The 17,406-nt window shown below is 40.9% G+C and overlaps 1 protein-coding gene across 2 annotated transcripts in view; it reads right to left on the minus strand.

The window, feature by feature from the left end:
- Positions 1-8,585, minus strand: part of mbd2 (methyl-CpG binding domain protein 2) — a 40,069-nt gene extending 31,484 nt beyond the window's left edge. The window contains exons 1-2 of one of the 2 annotated variants that reach the window (XM_077585941.1): positions 8,171-8,585; positions 5,752-5,911 (exon numbers count right to left, since the gene is read on the minus strand). In XM_077585941.1, coding sequence (XP_077442067.1) covers positions 5,752-5,911; positions 8,171-8,280 — 270 coding nt within the window. In that variant the 5' untranslated portion in view covers positions 8,281-8,585. Of the gene's footprint in view, positions 1-5,751; positions 5,912-8,093 lie in introns of both variants that reach the window. The other variant, XM_077585942.1, reaches the window with a different exon arrangement.
- Between the last annotated feature and the right edge of the window lie 8,821 nt (positions 8,586-17,406).

Raw genomic sequence — 17,406 nt, forward strand, 5'->3', positions numbered from 1 at the left:
GTGACTAAATGAAGAAAATGTTCTGCACCCAGATGAGGTGATGGAAAGGTCAATCTGGTCCAGTCCACGGGGGCACCTGGTTCCACATCTTGCCTATCAGACCTGCCGGGTCCGCCTTCTACTCAACCCCCACCAACAGGAGCGAGCCACCTGACGAACCAACTGAGAAACCATTCAACTGCTTCCAGTATCCACCCGACGAGCCAAATGGAAAACCATTCGACTGTTTCCAGGAGCCACCTGACGAGCTGAAGACATCACTCAATGGAGATTGAGTTTCGCTGAGGACATCCCTCAATGGATAGGAGGAATGTGTCCATTTTCCGGACGTTCCACAAAGAATGAGTCACACCTTGGGCCCGGTGGTCAATCCCTATTCTCTGGCAGTTGATGTGGGTTCTAAAAGAGCTGAAGGATCCATCCATCCACTTCCTTCACCGCTTGTCCTCACAAGGATTGTGAGGGTACTGGAGCCTATCCCAACTGGCTTCGGGCAGTAGGCGGGGTACACCCTGAACGGGTTGCCAGCCAATCGCAGAGCTGAAGGACTCTGTTTGGAAAAAACAAAAAACAAACGCAAGAACAAAAATTTCCCTAGCCCAAACGACAACAAGTCTTCAATTGCGTACTCTTTTTCACTCTTTTTCATACTGACTGTCATGCCAATTTTCTATTTTCTAAGATCCCCACCACAATTTTGAACATAATCACAACACATCGTCTTCATATATGATATGCTTATTTTACTGAAAAAATCTTTTGATGAATCACATTGTTTTGACATATGACTGACCTCCTCTCCTGCTAAAAAAAGAATGTTTTTATTTTTCTCTTATTCTACTGTTGCACCTGCCATTGCGATGATGAAGATCCCGTTGGAATCTTTGTGTAAAATGTTTAAATGTTTAGTTATTGGGCTTTATTTAAATAAGCCCAAAGGGCGGACTGTTAGATATTATTAACATTTTAATTCTTTATTTCATATATTAACCATGTTGAAGTGTTTTGTATATGTGTAAAGTGGGTGAAATAGTGTTGAACTCACTATAATTTGACCTTAAACTAAGCTGGAACATTTTGTTTGGTCTAAAAAATTCCTTCTGAGTGTTCTGTGCGAAAACATACATTTGGTCCTTGAGAACAGAATCTGCTTCGAACACACACACACACACCCCTGACTCTGTTTGCGCCATCGCTCACGGCCACTCTAAATCTAGTTCAACTTGTTTGTGAGATATTGTTTTGAGGAAAAGTACCCAGAGAGTATGTTTTGTCTACAAATGAAAGAGAGGCGGTCTGCTGTACTATAAGAAGCCTCTTCCACAAAGGAGGGGGCACAATGGGCACTCTGAAAATTCCACCTCCTACGTGATGTTTCAGGGTCGACCCCAATGTCCGGAGATCTCTGTTTTAAAAAATCATTTTTGCAAAAGTGTTTTTTCTTACATTAAAAATCTGTCTTCATATTTTTGGAACACGGAAAAGAGGAATAAATTTAACCTCTTCAATATATATATATAGCTCCCTCTCGCTCTCTCTCACTCTCATCTACATATTTGTTGTTTTGTTTTGCTTTTTTGTTTCCTGTTAAATGTTAAGAAAATTGTATGAACATTTATGGTGGTAGGCTGTACAAACATTTCAAGAAGTTTGTCATGCTGTTCCAAAAATTCCGGATAGGCTATTGTAAATGTTCTGTTGTGAAATGACACTGATTTCTTTTTGCCTACATGCCAATAAAAATATCAAACACAACCATGCTGGACAACATGAACTATCCCCCGCTCCTAGATCCTCCAACAGCCCTGTACAGCTCTTTCAGGGAAACTTTAATTAACACCCGTGCTGTGTGAAGCAGAAATTCATCCACTCCTTCCTGCCTACAGGTGTCAAGGTATACAACCAGAACATTGGATACATTTTTGGGGTAGATTGGATTGGATAGAATGAATAGAGCAAATTTTACAAGGGTGACAAATAAACAGCTTGAAAAAAAACACTTAGCCATTTTTTGTGGAACTGCGCAGAACTAATGCTACAAAATATTAGGGGCTATGCAATTAATCTGAATTAAATTATGATTTTGGCTTCTAACGATCATAAAAGCATAATTGAAAAAAAAGATTGATGTGCCGAACGTCGTGTTGCGTTTAAAAGTTCTCAGCATTGTGAAAGTAGCCTGAATGCAACATGTTCCCGTGTAGCAAGTGTGTGACGTGTATGTGATTCTGCCCTCTTTGAACATGCTTTAAGTGTTTACTGACAACCTAGTTGGAGATTACTGTAAAACTAACTAGGGATGGGTGATATTGCCTAAGAATAAAATCCCCAATTTTTTAACTAAAAATTTGATTTACTATTTTATATTATTATTATTACATAAACCAAAAAGTTAAAAAGTTTTGCTTATATTTTATCAGTTAACAAAAGTAACCATATTTCTCCTCTTGGAATTAATGTGCAGAACTTCTACCTTGAATAATATACTTCTGGAAATGTGAATCTATATGTTGATAAAGTGGAAAATAAAACTTTTTTTTGCCAATTTTGTTTTTAAAGATGAATAGCGCTACTTGTGTTCCTCAATATGACACAAATATCACATTTTGGCTTTAATGTAGGAACCGAGGTCTAAGCTTGTCATCCCCTCCAACTGTCTGCTGACTTTACAAGTACAAGTACTGTTCTGTAAATTGAGGTGGCTATTTTGCCATGACTGCCAATTTTCCTGTTAGCGTTATTTGATTGGCCAGACCCCGGAGTAAGAAAGTCTTGGCCTGCCGTAAATCTGCTATTTTACCGTGATTAGACCGCTTCACCCCTTTCTATAGATCTCCTTTCACTTTTCAATTTGTTTTGTCACTGAAAATAGGCTGTTACCAGCATTATCATACCAGCCCACGATACTACATTTCATAAGGTTTTTATGTCGCAGACGACACAGAGGCTCAGAGTTGCTGCTGATAAGCATCACGGGCACAGCGAGTAAAGGTAAGCTTGTCTTTCGTAAGTAGACATGACTTTAAACTAAGTGCTTGCGAGGCGAGTCCGTTTTGATGAGATAGCGTACTTGTGACCACGCAGCAATGTAAACATGCACACTTGTGCTATTCACATAAGCTTGTAAATGTCTATAAGCAATCACGGTAAAATATCGAATTTACAGCAGACTAAAGATTTCGTCGCTCCGGCGAATGACCAATATTGGAGCTGTTCAGAGCAAAAAAATCCTTATCATTTGCGTTGCCAGTCACGGCAAAATAACCACTGCCTAAACAAATGGCGTGGGGCAAGTTGAGCAATATACTTTCAGCTAGGTGGCAGTAGCACATACCTGGATTCTCCCGTTTTCAGCAAGTGGTGAAATTGAGTCTTCCTTACAGTATACATGGGTGCCAAATCATTAGTGAGGTGCAACGTGTCCGCTTTGGTGATCGCTATCATTGTGCCCCTATCTTGTCATACGTGCTTCCTTGTGTAAATGACTCCTCCATGGTTACATAGTAAACTGTCTTTATTTAGCGGGACTTTGTTTGCTGTTGTTGAGTTCCTTCCGTATGGAGTGTGTGAGGACACGACTGGCAGAGCAAAAGCTACAGAAGCCCGCAAGGGCGAAAGCCGCGGCGCAACCAAAGAGGAAAAAAACATTGTTGCTATAATTTTTTTAATCATCCACAACAAAACACTTGAATTAATTTAATTCAATATATCGCTCAGCCCTATTAAAACTAACACACAACAAAAGAATTACATACAATTTTATGTTACGATGCACAACATGCTTCATTTTAAAAACATTGCATGTGCTAATGCTAAAGTCACTGAATTCCTATTGACATTAGGAACACATTGCCAATTACCGGAATTAAAGATAATATAACGATACACATCTTACAAATCTGTGAAAAAATAGTTACAATATAATATAATGATAGAGCGGAAGGATAGCTCGAGAATGTGTGCAGGAGAACTGACAGAAGTGCAGCAAAGCATCAGAAGAACTGAACCTAGGAGAAGGAATGGCGTAGGCATGCCGCATGATTCTTGAGTATGCAAAGAATGTTACTGAAGTGAAGAACAGAACGATAGACAGGTTGATGATTGTGAAGCTCCAAATTGAAGGTGTGATGAATAGCGTTTATGCCCCAAAGGTGGGATGTGAGTTGGAGAGTCAGGAAACCTTGAGTAGAGTTGGATGAAGTTATAAAGAGAATTCCAAGAGGTGGTGATTGGAGCAGACCACCACTATGAGCATGTTGGTGAAAATAAAAAGTGATGAGAAGGTGACAGGCAGGTTTGGTGCTATGCAAAGTAATTTTGGAAGAACAGATGGTGGTGAATTTTAACAGAGAGAAAATAAATGAATTTGGTATGAGTAAAACATCTATCGTATGATATAACCCTCTCACATTTATATTGTTATTTTTAGATTTCCTTGACTCAACCGAAAGAATCCTGTTGTTTCTTCCACATAGTTAGAAGCTTACTCTGAGTGGGAGGTGCTATGTCCACCCGCTCGCCGTGTCATGTGTAGAGATCCGATTGTTTCCTGCCTGAGAATTGTGGTAGTCATTCACAATTTTTGGGAGAGGAATTAGAAGAAAATAATATGGAATCACTAAATTCCGAGGGAAAAAAAATGGAATCATGGAGAACAACCAAAAAGAACACTTCAACACTACACTAATAATAACTGACATTGTTGCACTAACTTTGGCTTTTAATCTTGCAGTCTCTGAGGTGTGGACTTAATCAGTGACAAGCTTAAGTATTTTTCATCAATCTGACTGCAACTTCCTCTGATTGCTGTTACCATCTTAGCTTTGCAAGGTGTAGCCTTGTCATTGACAGGTTTTTTTTTTCATTTCCACCACAAATTTTCTATTGGATTGAGATCTGACCTGTTTGCAGACCATGACATTGACATCCTGGGCTCTATTTTTGTGCCCAGTGCAAGTCTGACGTAAGACACAGTGTAAATCTGTGCAGGGGCCGACTAGACTAAGTTTTGGTATTTGGTACAGACCGATCACAGCGCATTGGTGAGTATTTGGGGTTTCACCGTGCGGCAGGTGGGGAAAAAAATTCAGGCAATCGGTCGCACACCTGGGGCCTCTCTATCTCAAATACCCAAGTGGAATTTTTGACCCATTAAATCCCTGGTTCTGGCACACAATAGCCATTTGAGTGTGCCAACTCAGGTCAGTGTCAACAAGGTTTCCATTTGCTTGATGTTGTGGCCATGGATGTCCACAAATAGTAATGGTAAATGGTACTTCATTTATATAGCGCTTTTCCACCTTACAAGGCCCTCTAAGCGCTTTACATTCGACTACTCATTCACCTACCGATGACACAGCATCAGGAGCAACTGGAGGTTCAGTACCTTGGTCAAGGATACTTTGACGTGGTCCCAATGGCATGTGATCGAACCCACAACTTCTGGGTTAGGAGACAACCACTCTACCATTGAGCCACGCCACCCCCACAAGGCTTTGATCACCAACTGCTCTAGGATCAAGCAGCATCTCTACAGTTGTATTTCTTTCCATCATCACACCAGTTGACAAATGTATCCATCGCAGCTTGGTGTTTAGTTTACATATGTCTTTAGTGAGTATACTAAAATGACATTGTCAACATAGAACTGTACTATGTATTGGTTTGGTTCAGCACTAACGCAGTGCTAATCTGATAATCTGGTGACACGCAGCTACAGAACCTCTCACACACAAGTACAATCCGTTTTACCTTTGCCAGGCTGAGTTGGTCATGTCGGAGTCTCTGTTTGTTCTTCTGCAGTTTGCCAGGCATCATCTTCCCTGTCCTGAAGTCGAAACATGCCAAATCCACTTTGTTTCCAAGGTAACGAGACAACTGAGGTTTACTCCTGAACTTTTTCCCTGTAGGACTAACATAAAGACACATGGAAAGAGTCAGAAAGACACATTTGCCTGAATTAACTTTAATCTGGTCAACTGTTCAAATGGAATTGTTCACACAATGGATATTACACACAAATTTCATGATTATTCGTAAATTCAGTATTATCCACGCTATGCACAAGTTAAATGAGTAATTTAGACTTGCATTTGTATTTGCAGCGGTATGTAAGCACAACTGCAAGAACCCAAACACAAAACATTGCCAAAAATTCTTGCAACCAATGAGATAGTGTCTAGTCTTTGATTAGTAGTGTTACTGGATAAGCTTTGTCTTAATAGTTGTAGACCCTTCAAGCCTTTTTCTGCTGGTCAGCATAAAAGGCACTGACACCATATTGAGGAGCCAAGTCACATTGCAATATTCCGCCTTCGGAAGAAAAGACAAGGGAGGACACTGATACCGAAACTATCACACTACAGCACGGTCACTGATGTTGTTGCATAATATATTGTCTGCTTTCACCACACACAGTTGTGATAATGCTCAATGTTGGTGGGTTCTGTGTTTTTATCAAAACCAAAAAAAACTCTGATGCGACACGTTTGTGGGAGCCAGAGATCCAGTATTAGCTGAACTCTATTGCATAGAAAATCAGGTCAGGTCACCTATTGACATACAACCATTCACACTGACAATTTAGAATATTCAATCAACCTAATGTGTATGTTTTTTGAATGTGGAAGGAAGCCATAAACACAAGACGTTAACACTTCACATTGGAAGGCCAGAGCCCAAATTAAAAACTTGAACCTATGAACTGTGAAGTAAAAATACTACCCACTCGTCCACAGTGTTGCCCTATCTGACAAGGTTATTTAAAAATTTTTTTTTTTTTTTTTTAAAAAAGGCAAAGAAGAGGCATTAAAGGCTAATCTAATTTAATGTAAACATGGCATTCTGCTTAATATTGCGTTTGTGAATGGAATATGAGTTCAACAGTAAACGCCACCTTTATCCATGTAAGGCGGCAGCCATTTGCCACTTGCTGTTGAGTGAAAATGACATCACTGTTCCTCTATGCTCCAGTAACAACCAATCACGGGTCAGGTTGAGACAAAAGTGAGCCGTGATTGGTCGTTACCTGAGCACTGAGAAACTGTGATGTCATTTTCACTCAACACCCCCTGAGATGGCAAAAAATGTGTGGATTTTGCTGTTAACCCAAATTCCACAACTGCAATATTCATCAAAATACTATGTTTAGATTAGTGGCGGCACACAGAACATACTACATACTATTGTAAAGAAAATTACTTCCCCTATATAATGTTGCCTCATCACATCCAGCTTTTTGTTGGCCTACATTTGTTTCTCAATCGCCAAAATATCCCTCGTTGTAATATTAACACTGTGTGACGAAAACGTGAAGAAAGCATCTGCCCACTCCATGAGCTGTGGTTGAGTTTCACTGCTCTTCCAGTAAGTCAACCTGCTGACTGGCTTCCTGACTGGAACTGATGAGTCATATTACAAACTAAACTGAAAGTAAAGCCAAGACACAGCTCATGATATACTTCAGGTTACAGACTGAGGAAGCGGCGGAACACAGATGTTTGTGACACTCAGTTCAGCCTGAGCAACAGGAAGTAACCTTTTATTTTATTAACTTTATCCATGACCTTGTCATTGGTTAATAAATGTAATTTGTGTTTGCATGAAAAGTGAGCTACCTTTTGTTAGATAACCACCTGGTTTAGAAAACTTCAGGATTAATTATAATGCCTGTTTATAACTATATTTCCCATTCACCAATCACCACCACTAAACATGTTGAACATAAAACCTTGCTCGATAGTAGTAGTATAGCTTGTGTTTTAGAGTCGATGGCTGTAGCCACTTCTACACAAGGAGCAAAAATTGGGGCAACATGTCAGCAGAAGGGAGTATTCAACTTGGACAGGGTGTGACGCTAAAACCAAGGTTATATATTCGTTAGGACAGTTTACTTAAGCAGTCATTCAGCGACATCAAGCAAAGGGAGCAGCATTTCATACATAGTATATACGTAGATAATAAACTCGACACGTGTTGATCCAATATGCTCTGTAGGGCAAAGTTACTATAAGTTTCAATAGTTACACGACTGATCATCATCTACTAGTCGTTCATTACGATGACTGAGGCATTACTCCGCAGTAGCCGCTAACCTAGAAGAGGTCATCCGGATCCAAGACTTTGTCCGTGGCTGATCACACTGACCAATAGTTTAAGCAGGACAGTGTACCTGTAGTAATAAATGTCGCTTTTCCCGGCGCTCAACCCGGACTTCCTGATCACTTCTTCTTTCTTCCAGCCGGGTGGAAGAGCCGGACAGTCCGACCTCCTCTTCTCCATCAGCGCACACTTTATCGATTACGGGATTCAGATCCGTTCAAGAAAACCGATCGCTCTGTGGCCCTCCAGCCAAACTGTGGAGGCAAACCCGGCGGAACAAGCGCCGACGTCACAGATGTTACGTTATCGCCGGCCCGCCCTCGCCTCCGCCCTGGCGGCTTGTATTGTGTTACGGCAAAGTGCCCCGCGTGGATAAAAACGGCCTTCTTTCTAGAATATGCTTCAGTTTACTCTCCGAAATAATAACTGAAGGTCCGATGAAGTCCGAGCTGGGCTAACGGCGGGCTTCGAGCCTGTGACGTCAATCTTGCGCGATCGCTATCGCTGAGATCTTCTATTAGGAAAGACGAATCACTTGTAAAAGCGCTAAGCCGGAAGTTATTATAAGATCTAATTTGTAGTACCTTTACAGCAAAGTGTAATTCTGCAACCGAAGCTTTAAAACTGAATGTGAAACCATTGGCAACCGCTGGAACTTTGTATTGATTACAGCAGTGTCCAACGTCCAACGGTGCCTGGACAAAGAGACAGAGTGATTACGCTTCCACTTTTTCCACATCTATGCTTCAAAACCAGTGACATCATGGAAGAGGTTAAAGGGGCCTACAGCAACCCTGAACCTTGACAGGATTGTCCCATTGAGATTCAGTACGCTCTTTATGAAATACTGTAAAGCTGGGGTGTACAAACTACGGCCCAGGGGCCATTTGTGGCCCGTCATCCATTTTCTAGCAGCCCTCAGCATGTATAAAAAAAATAAATAAAATATTAACTTTTGACAGGGCCTGCAACCCTATTGTGTGCAGTTGTTGAAAAAATGGGTGGTTTCGACACCTGACAACTTACAAATTTGCCGTATGGAACTTTTTTTTTTTTAAATGCCAAGAACCTTTTAGCCTAACCTTTCTCTTTGTAATAATTTAAAAACAAAGTATTCAGGGACAACAATGAAAAGTTTTTGCATATCCATATGTGGGTTAAAACTTGGAATGGACTAAATACTGACCTGCAACAATGTCCAAACATACATCAGTTTAAAAAGAAATATAAAATAAGTATTTTTGAGAAGTATAAGAAGGAAAAATAGCTTGATAAATAGGTGTTGAAAGCTTCTTCTTTTCCTTTTGGCTTTTCGCCACAGCAAACCCTGTCCTCTGCAACCTCTGCTCTCACACCAACTACCTTCATGTCCTCTATAACTACATCCATAAACCTCCTCTTTGGTCTTCCTCTAGACCTCCTGCTTGGCATTTGGAAACTCAGCATCCTTTTGCCAATATACTCACTATCTCTCCTCTGGACATGTCCAAACCATCTCAGTCTGGCCTTTCTGACTTTACCTCCAAAGCCTCTCCGTTCTGTCCCTTTGATGTACTAATTCCTGATTCTATCCATCCTGGTCACTCCCAAAGAGAACCTTAGCATCTTCATCTCTGCCACCTGCAGCTCTGCCTTCAGTCTTTTCCTCAGTGGCACTGTCTCCAGACCAAACAACATCGCTGGTCTCACCACAGTTTTATAAACCTTGCCTTTCATTTTAGCTGTGTCACGTGTGGGTTGTGTTTGTTGGACCACAAAAGAAAAGGGCAGACCCAGCCAGGGCGAAAGTCACTAAATTTTAATGGAACAACAAAAGGCGCACAAACACGTGGACAAAGGGTTGCTTAAATAAAAGACGACAACGACAAAAAGGTGTACTTCGTGGGCAAAAAGAAGAAAACACAAAATCACGCCGGAGGGCGAATAAAACACAGTGTAGCACACAAAATGAACTAAAGAAAAACGCTACTAGTCTAATTACTAGTGGTGTCCAGAACGCCAAGAAAGATTGCCGCTAGAAAGGTAGCAGTATCGAAAACATCAGGTATAGTTGCGGAGCAATAACCCGACACACCTCTCTGTTGCCGCCAGGCTTTTATTTCAGCCTGATGGCATGATGGGCAGTAGGTGTGTTTGCAGGATCCACCCTCCAGTAGTTTCCCCAGCAACTGCAAGGGAGAAAGCGGACACAGGAAACGTCAGAGAACCAAAACGTAACGAGCTGAAACTCTTCTATCACACTTCACACTAGACACTTTTCTCCACCTGTTCCAGCTTGCCTGCACACACTTCTTTTTCACACTCTTCATTGCTCTGGACTGTTGACCCTAAATACATAAACTCTTCCCCCTTCTTGGTCTCTTCTCCCTGTAACCTCACTCTTCCACGTGGGTCCCTCCCATTCACACACAGATACTCCGTCTTGCTACAGCTAACCTTCATTCCCCTCCTTTCCAAGGCAAACCTCCATGCCTCTAACTTCTCCTCCACCTGTTCTCTGCTCTCACTACAGATCACAATGTCATCTGCAAACATCATAGTCCATGGAGATTCCTGTCTAACCTCATCTGCCGTCCGGCCATTACCATAGCAAACAAGAAGGGGCTCAGAGCTGATCCCTGATGTAGTCCCACCTCCACTTTGAACTCCTCAGTCACACCTACAGCACACCTCACCACTGTCTTACAGTCCTCATACATGTCCTGCACCACTTGAACATACTTCTCTGCCACTCCAGACTTCCTCATACAAAACCACAGTTCCTCTCTGGGCACCCTGTCATAAGCTTTCTCTAGATCTACAAAGACACAATGCAGCTCCTTCTGACCTTCTCTGTACTTCTCTATCAACATCCTCAAAGCAAATACTGCATCTGTGGTACTCTAGGTGTGGAAATAATGATTATATTATGGGAAACGCTTTGGTTACACTAAAATGGTCATAATAGGAATAATAATTATTGTTGTTATTAATGTTATCATTATTATTAGGGCCCAAGCAGCTAGCGCTGCGAGGTCCCTATTGTTTTTTGTTCTTCTTCTTCTTTGTGAATTATCTCATTTTTGGGGACCTAAACATTTAGGAAAACTCACCGAACTTTGCACACTCCTCGGGCTCGGCGAAAATTTTGATATTATGAAGTTGCCATAAAAAAAAATAGCGCCCCCTAGCGTGGAAAAATATGCACCAATCCTGGCACGTTTGACCGAGGGTTACAAAAATTCGCAGGCACGTGAAGCGCCTTGAAACACACAAAAAAGTCAGTGGAAGCCATATCCTAAAAAGTACAGGAAGTGCGCTATGAATTTTTGAATGTCCAATTTTGGCCCATTCACTGTGGTCATTCTTTTTGCCCATTTGCCAACAGTTTTAGTCCGATTTACTTCTAACTTGGCATGTACAATCTTAAGACCTGGGACAACAACTGGGGAGAAAATCTTGACTTTTTGAAATACTATATGACGGGGGCCTCAAATTTTGCCCTTAATATTTCCTTCATCAAAAAAGAGGAATTGCTTAATAACTCCGCTGTACAAGCTCCCAAAAATCCTAAACTTCTCATGCATCTTAATAGCCACGGCCTGAAAACATCTATATGATAATATTTGGTTATATATGTAACGCCACCTAGTGGTGACAAGAAATGTCATACAAATTGTTAAAGATGACATGATCAATATGGTCACGTGACGTTTCGAATCAGTTGGAGGTGTAATGGAATGCGGGATGCAGAGGACGACTTTTAATAAGCTTTTTTATAGGTGTTGACATGAGTGCTACACACTCTTGTACAGTAGGTGGCGGAATGCACATATGCGTTGCTTGCAATGCGCCAATACACAGTTAAAGACGAGGTCCGGAGTTTTTACCATTTCTGTTTGTACAGAAACCGTTTCTGTTTGTAAACAAACAATTTAAAATAGACCTCTCCCATGGTTCAACCCATACAAGCTCCACGTTCACGCCCCTTGCCTCTGACCACACTCAGCCAAGCAAGCTGCGAGAGTGAGTGATGAGGTATCTTGCAAATGGTCACATTATTGATCCGAGACTGACATTCGCCTTGTAATGGCGAAATAATCAGGACAAGTGTGGAGCTAACAACAGTTTTCAATAACAAAAGAGCAGGCTCCGCTCAACTACCACAACACAACAGCCAATAGAGCGCTTAGCTTCCCAAACAAACAGTCTGTGACGCGTTTACGGCCAGTCCATAGGATCGGCAACTACCCAACCCGCAACCCACTCCCAAAGGTTGCTACAGCCTTTTGGCCGTACTACTACTACTAGCCATTTGGTGCCCTACGCATAAATGCTTTGTGGTGCCCCACCCACTCCTGACAGAAATTAACAATATCTGAGTATTTGTCAGTTTTGCTTTGTTTTACAAAATAACTTGTCAATATTGTTTCAAAAACTTTCATAAAAATAAGACTTCTTTTTGTGAAAGTTTTTGAATAAGAGACCTACTGAAATTCACCATGGATATAAACAATTTCATCACAAAAATTGTATGATATTACTATTGCAAATGGGCATAGCTTTCCACCTATTTCGGTGGAGTCATGAGTTGTCCCTCACTCAATTGCTTTTTATGAATAAAGGAGAGAAGAAAACAAGAGTAGTCCTTCACTCATATGTGTTGATTCTACAAAAGTAGAATGGAGCAGATTATGATGGAACATTTTATCACATTTCATTAATTTGAACATTTAATTCTTGAGCAATGTTTTCTTTGTTTGTCAAATTAATATGCCAAATGAGTATAATAATAATCAAAATAAAGAAAAAACCTGCATTTGTAATATGTAATTCTCATAACATTCACCAAAAACTCTGGAGCTCCTTTGAATAAGTTCCCTGTTAACAACAGGTATTAACAGCATGAACAGAATAATCAGACCTGCTGTAGCATTTTTATTTTCATCATTCATCTGTGAAATGTATTTAATTTCATTTAATATGGGCAAAACAAGAGGAACACAAAATGTATGCTTTACAAATTTTTATTTGAAATATTACATACTGATATTATTATAATTACTATTATAATGATTTTTTACGAGCTTGATTTTTTTTTGTGCCCCTCAGGCAGTTGATGCCCTACGCGCAGTGGGTGATAAGTGTATGCCGAGTGCCGTGTCCGCTTTGGGCTTAGCTTCACTTATGCCAGGTGTAAAATAAGGATATAAAAACTCTTGTTCTATATTGCCGAGTTGCCCATGTCAATGTGACCTAGCTTAGCATGTCGCTAAATCAGCAAGCTAACATTTTCAGGCCAACTCTGCGTCGCTCTTCAGCCCAAGTCGCTCCTTCAGAGCTCGGAAGCTGGTAAATGCCAAGGCAAGATTTACTCTCGTTTTTGACCGTGCATTAGCCGCTGCACATTTTGTTGTGGTATACTTTATTTCCACTCCCCGCTCTGCGATTGGCTGGAAAGTAAACAACTGTCTGTACTCGGGCTGGGTATCGATTCAGATTTCCAAAATGGATTCTATTCTATTCAGAAGGCGTCGATTCGCTTTGTTGTTTGAGGACAAAATCACTACCACACATTAACAGAAGCCCAGAGGTAGATTGAGAAGGAATTCATATGTGTGCATCCTGTATTTACCCACTGCTTATTTCTCAGTCAAAAAGTTGGACGGTGCCTATAATTGTCAGTAAAAAAAAAAAAAAACTATATTCGGGGCCACTTAACAGAGCAAACTTCACACTTGTAGAGTTGTTGAGTAGAATATTTAAGGAAAAAAATATAGAAACAATCACTCTAGAAATGAGGAGCGAACCCGCAAAATTTAGCAAGGGAGACAACCGCTGTATCACATGGTACTGCATATTGAGCTTATTGCTGATGTGTCCAAAAGGAGATAAAAATGTGCGCTATATTCAACCTGACACCAGTGATGTAGTGATGCACAGTTGGACAAACATGGTTCAGTGGTATAGGCTTGTCTTCCGACGTGACCGCTCTGGTATCGTTGCGCAACCTTGTAGATATTTTATTTATTTATGTTTTTACAGTTTCGAGTTTGCCATCACTTTGTTCTCCTGCCTTCCTGCATTTGGGTCCTTCCGCACCAGCCCAACCACAACACTATGTTTATCAAATTGTACAAATCGTAAAAAACATTTTGATGTTAAAATGGAGATAAAGGGGTGGGAATATAAAAGTTTATACTTCTTCCTACTACTTTTCGAACATGTATGTCTATTACCATTACGGTCTTACTATTTTTTTGCTTAATATGATGTTAAGTTTTGTTTCTTGTTTTCTTCAATTGTTTCTTGTTTTCCTCTTCTTCTTTTTTTAATTGCTGTTTACAAGTTTTCGCTTCATAATTTTATTTTTATTGTTATTTATGCATGTTCGAAATAAAAATTCAAATCAAATCAAACTTTCCTATTCATTTCTCACTGGGTTATTTTTAGCCAATGTTGATATCAAAATGTATTAACTTGAATTTATAAGTTAATGTTTTACTTTCGGTAGAGCTTTTTTTTGACATGAGCGTAAATGAGTATACACTGAACTCCCACTGATGGGCTAACCTGCTGTGTGTAAGACAGATGAAAGTGCAGCAATTTGGTAACCTAAACAAACTCAATTCCAGTGAAGTTGGGACGTTGTGTTAAATACAGTAAAAACAGAATACAATGATTTGCAAATTATGTTCAACCTATATTTAATTGAATACACTATAAAGACATGATAAAGACACAATATTAAATGTTCAAACTGATAACCTTTACATGGGCTCAGCTTAGGTACACTATGACTTCAGAAAACAAATGTCAGTAAATACAGTTTGGTGCTGCATCTATAAGTGCAATTTAAAACTTTACTATGCAAAGCAAAAGCCATTTATCAACAACACCCAGATACGCCACCGGCTTTTCTGGGCCAGAGCTGATGCAGAGATGGACTGATACAAAGTGTAAAAGTGTTCTGTGGTCTACGAGTCTACATTTGAAATTGTTTTAGGAAATTGTGGACGTTGTGTCCTCCGCCCCGGGCAAAAGAGGAAAAGAACCATCCAGACAGTTATGGACGCAAAGTTCGAAAGCCAAAATCTGTGATAGTATAGGGCTGTGTTAATGCCAATGGCATGGGTAACTTACACATCTGTGAAGGCACCATTAATGGGATACTTGACTCATTGGGTCATTTTCAGCAATAAAAAGTCAATATTTTGTCCAGAATTAATTTGATAATTTTATTATTTTTCATGTAGAATTAATACTTTTAAAAACTAATTGTTCCACTTGCTGTCGACTGAAGATGACATCACCTGTGCTGAGGAAGTAGGTAACGACCATTCATGGCTCAGTTTTCTGACCAAACCCAGAAAACAGGTGAGCCGTGATTGGTCGTTACCTACTTCCTCAGATGGATGATTATTTGGTTAAAACGATCAGGTTCATTTATTAATTCATTTATTTATTTAGTATAGTTTAAAAGTTTGAACATTAAATATCTTGCCTTTGTAGGGTATTCAATTAAGTATAGGTAGAACGTGAGTTGCAAATCATTGTATTCTGTATTTTATTTTATTTTTTATGTTTAATACAATGTCCCAATTTCATTGGAATTGGGTTTGTGGTTCAGATTAGCAGCAGCAGTGTGTGTTTACAGTGCGCCTGTTGTGGACACTTGGGGAACTATTTTCGTGCATGTGGCTTCCACGTGCCTGTATGATCTCCCTACAATGCCTGAGCATGCTTTTGCTGAGGTGGCGAAAGGTCTACTGAGGGATCTCCTCCCTGACCTTGACTAAAAGCATCCGCTAAATGCTGGACAGTTTGTGGTGCAACGTAGCATTGGTGGATGGAGTGAGACAGGATGTCCCAGATGTTCTCAATTGGATTCAGGTCTGGGTAACGGGCTGGACAGTCCATAGCATCAATTCCTTTATCTCCTTGAAACTGTTGACACATTTCAGCCACATAAGATTTTGCATTATCTTGCATTAGCAGGAACCCCTGCTGGGCCCCAGACCTGAATCCAATTGAGCACATCCGCGACATCATGTCTCGCTCCATCCACCAATGCCACATTGCACCACCGACTGTCAGCAGTTAGCGGATATCTTAGTCTAGATCTGGCAAGACATCCCTCAGGACACCATCAGCCAACTCATCAGGAGCATACCCGGTGTTGTATGGCGGTCATACAGGCACATGGAGGTCACGCACACTACTGAGCATCATTTTGACGTGTTTGGAGTCATCAAACTTAAAATACATCAAAGTTGGATCAGCCTGGGTCACTGTGTTATCCACTTTAATTTTGAATGTGACCCCAAATATAGATCTCCATGGGTTAATAAATTTGATTTCATTGATATTTTTTGTGTGATTTTGTTGTCAGCATGTTCAACTATGTAAAGAACAATGTATTTAATAAGAATATTTCATACATTCAAATTTAGACAAATTTGGACATTTACATCAGGTTAAAAAACAACGACAACCTCCGTATAGATGAAAAAGAATCATGTGAGGTCCCCTGACCTTTTTTTCTGAGAGAGCTCAGTATTGTTTATTTGACATGCCATCATCATTGCTCACTCTCTTTTTTGTTTTTGTTTGTATGTGCGTGAGAATGTGCGTGTGCGGGTGTGTGTGTGCATATGTGTGTGCATGTGAGTGTGTGTTCATTAATTCACCAAAAACCTATTAAAAATCCCATACCGTTCACCTAAACTGAATACTTCAGAATCCCGCTAGAGTCGCGAAGTTGTCAGAAGACCCGAGGAAGGATCAAAGAAAAGAAAGAAAAGTGAAATCCAGCACCGACCAGACATCACCTACTACCAACCGGGTTACCAACCAGAATCTTTCACCAACCCCAGAAACATCTCAATTCCAACAAATTAGGGAGACCTCAAGAGACCAAAGGAGAGACTGAGGAAAGGAAGGAAGGATAGATGAAGCAGAGTGAGATCCACAGACATCAGCTTCCACCGATTCAACGACCAGAGAAAGAAGCAGGTTGTGTTTGAATTTCGATAGATGCTGGTGTGGTGGATCTGGTATGCATGAAAACCTCCACCAAAGAGGAGAGCCGTCGACACCGGCCAGGACAGAGCAAGCACAACCCACCAGGGCCCCCCAGGCCGCAGCGGCGCCATTGCACAGCCCACGGGCCACGCAGGGGCCACCGGCCGGAGAGCAAACCCAGGAGCCCGGAACGACCCCCACCCCAAGCCCAACGCAGCAGAACGGGGCACGGCAGGCCCACCAGGCACCCCACCGGCCCACAGCCCCCGCTCCCCCCACAACCCCCCGCCCCCCACCCACAAC

Source organism: Vanacampus margaritifer, chromosome 14 (genome assembly GCF_051991255.1).
Source record: "Vanacampus margaritifer isolate UIUO_Vmar chromosome 14, RoL_Vmar_1.0, whole genome shotgun sequence".
Taxonomy (NCBI): domain Eukaryota; kingdom Metazoa; phylum Chordata; class Actinopteri; order Syngnathiformes; family Syngnathidae; genus Vanacampus; species Vanacampus margaritifer.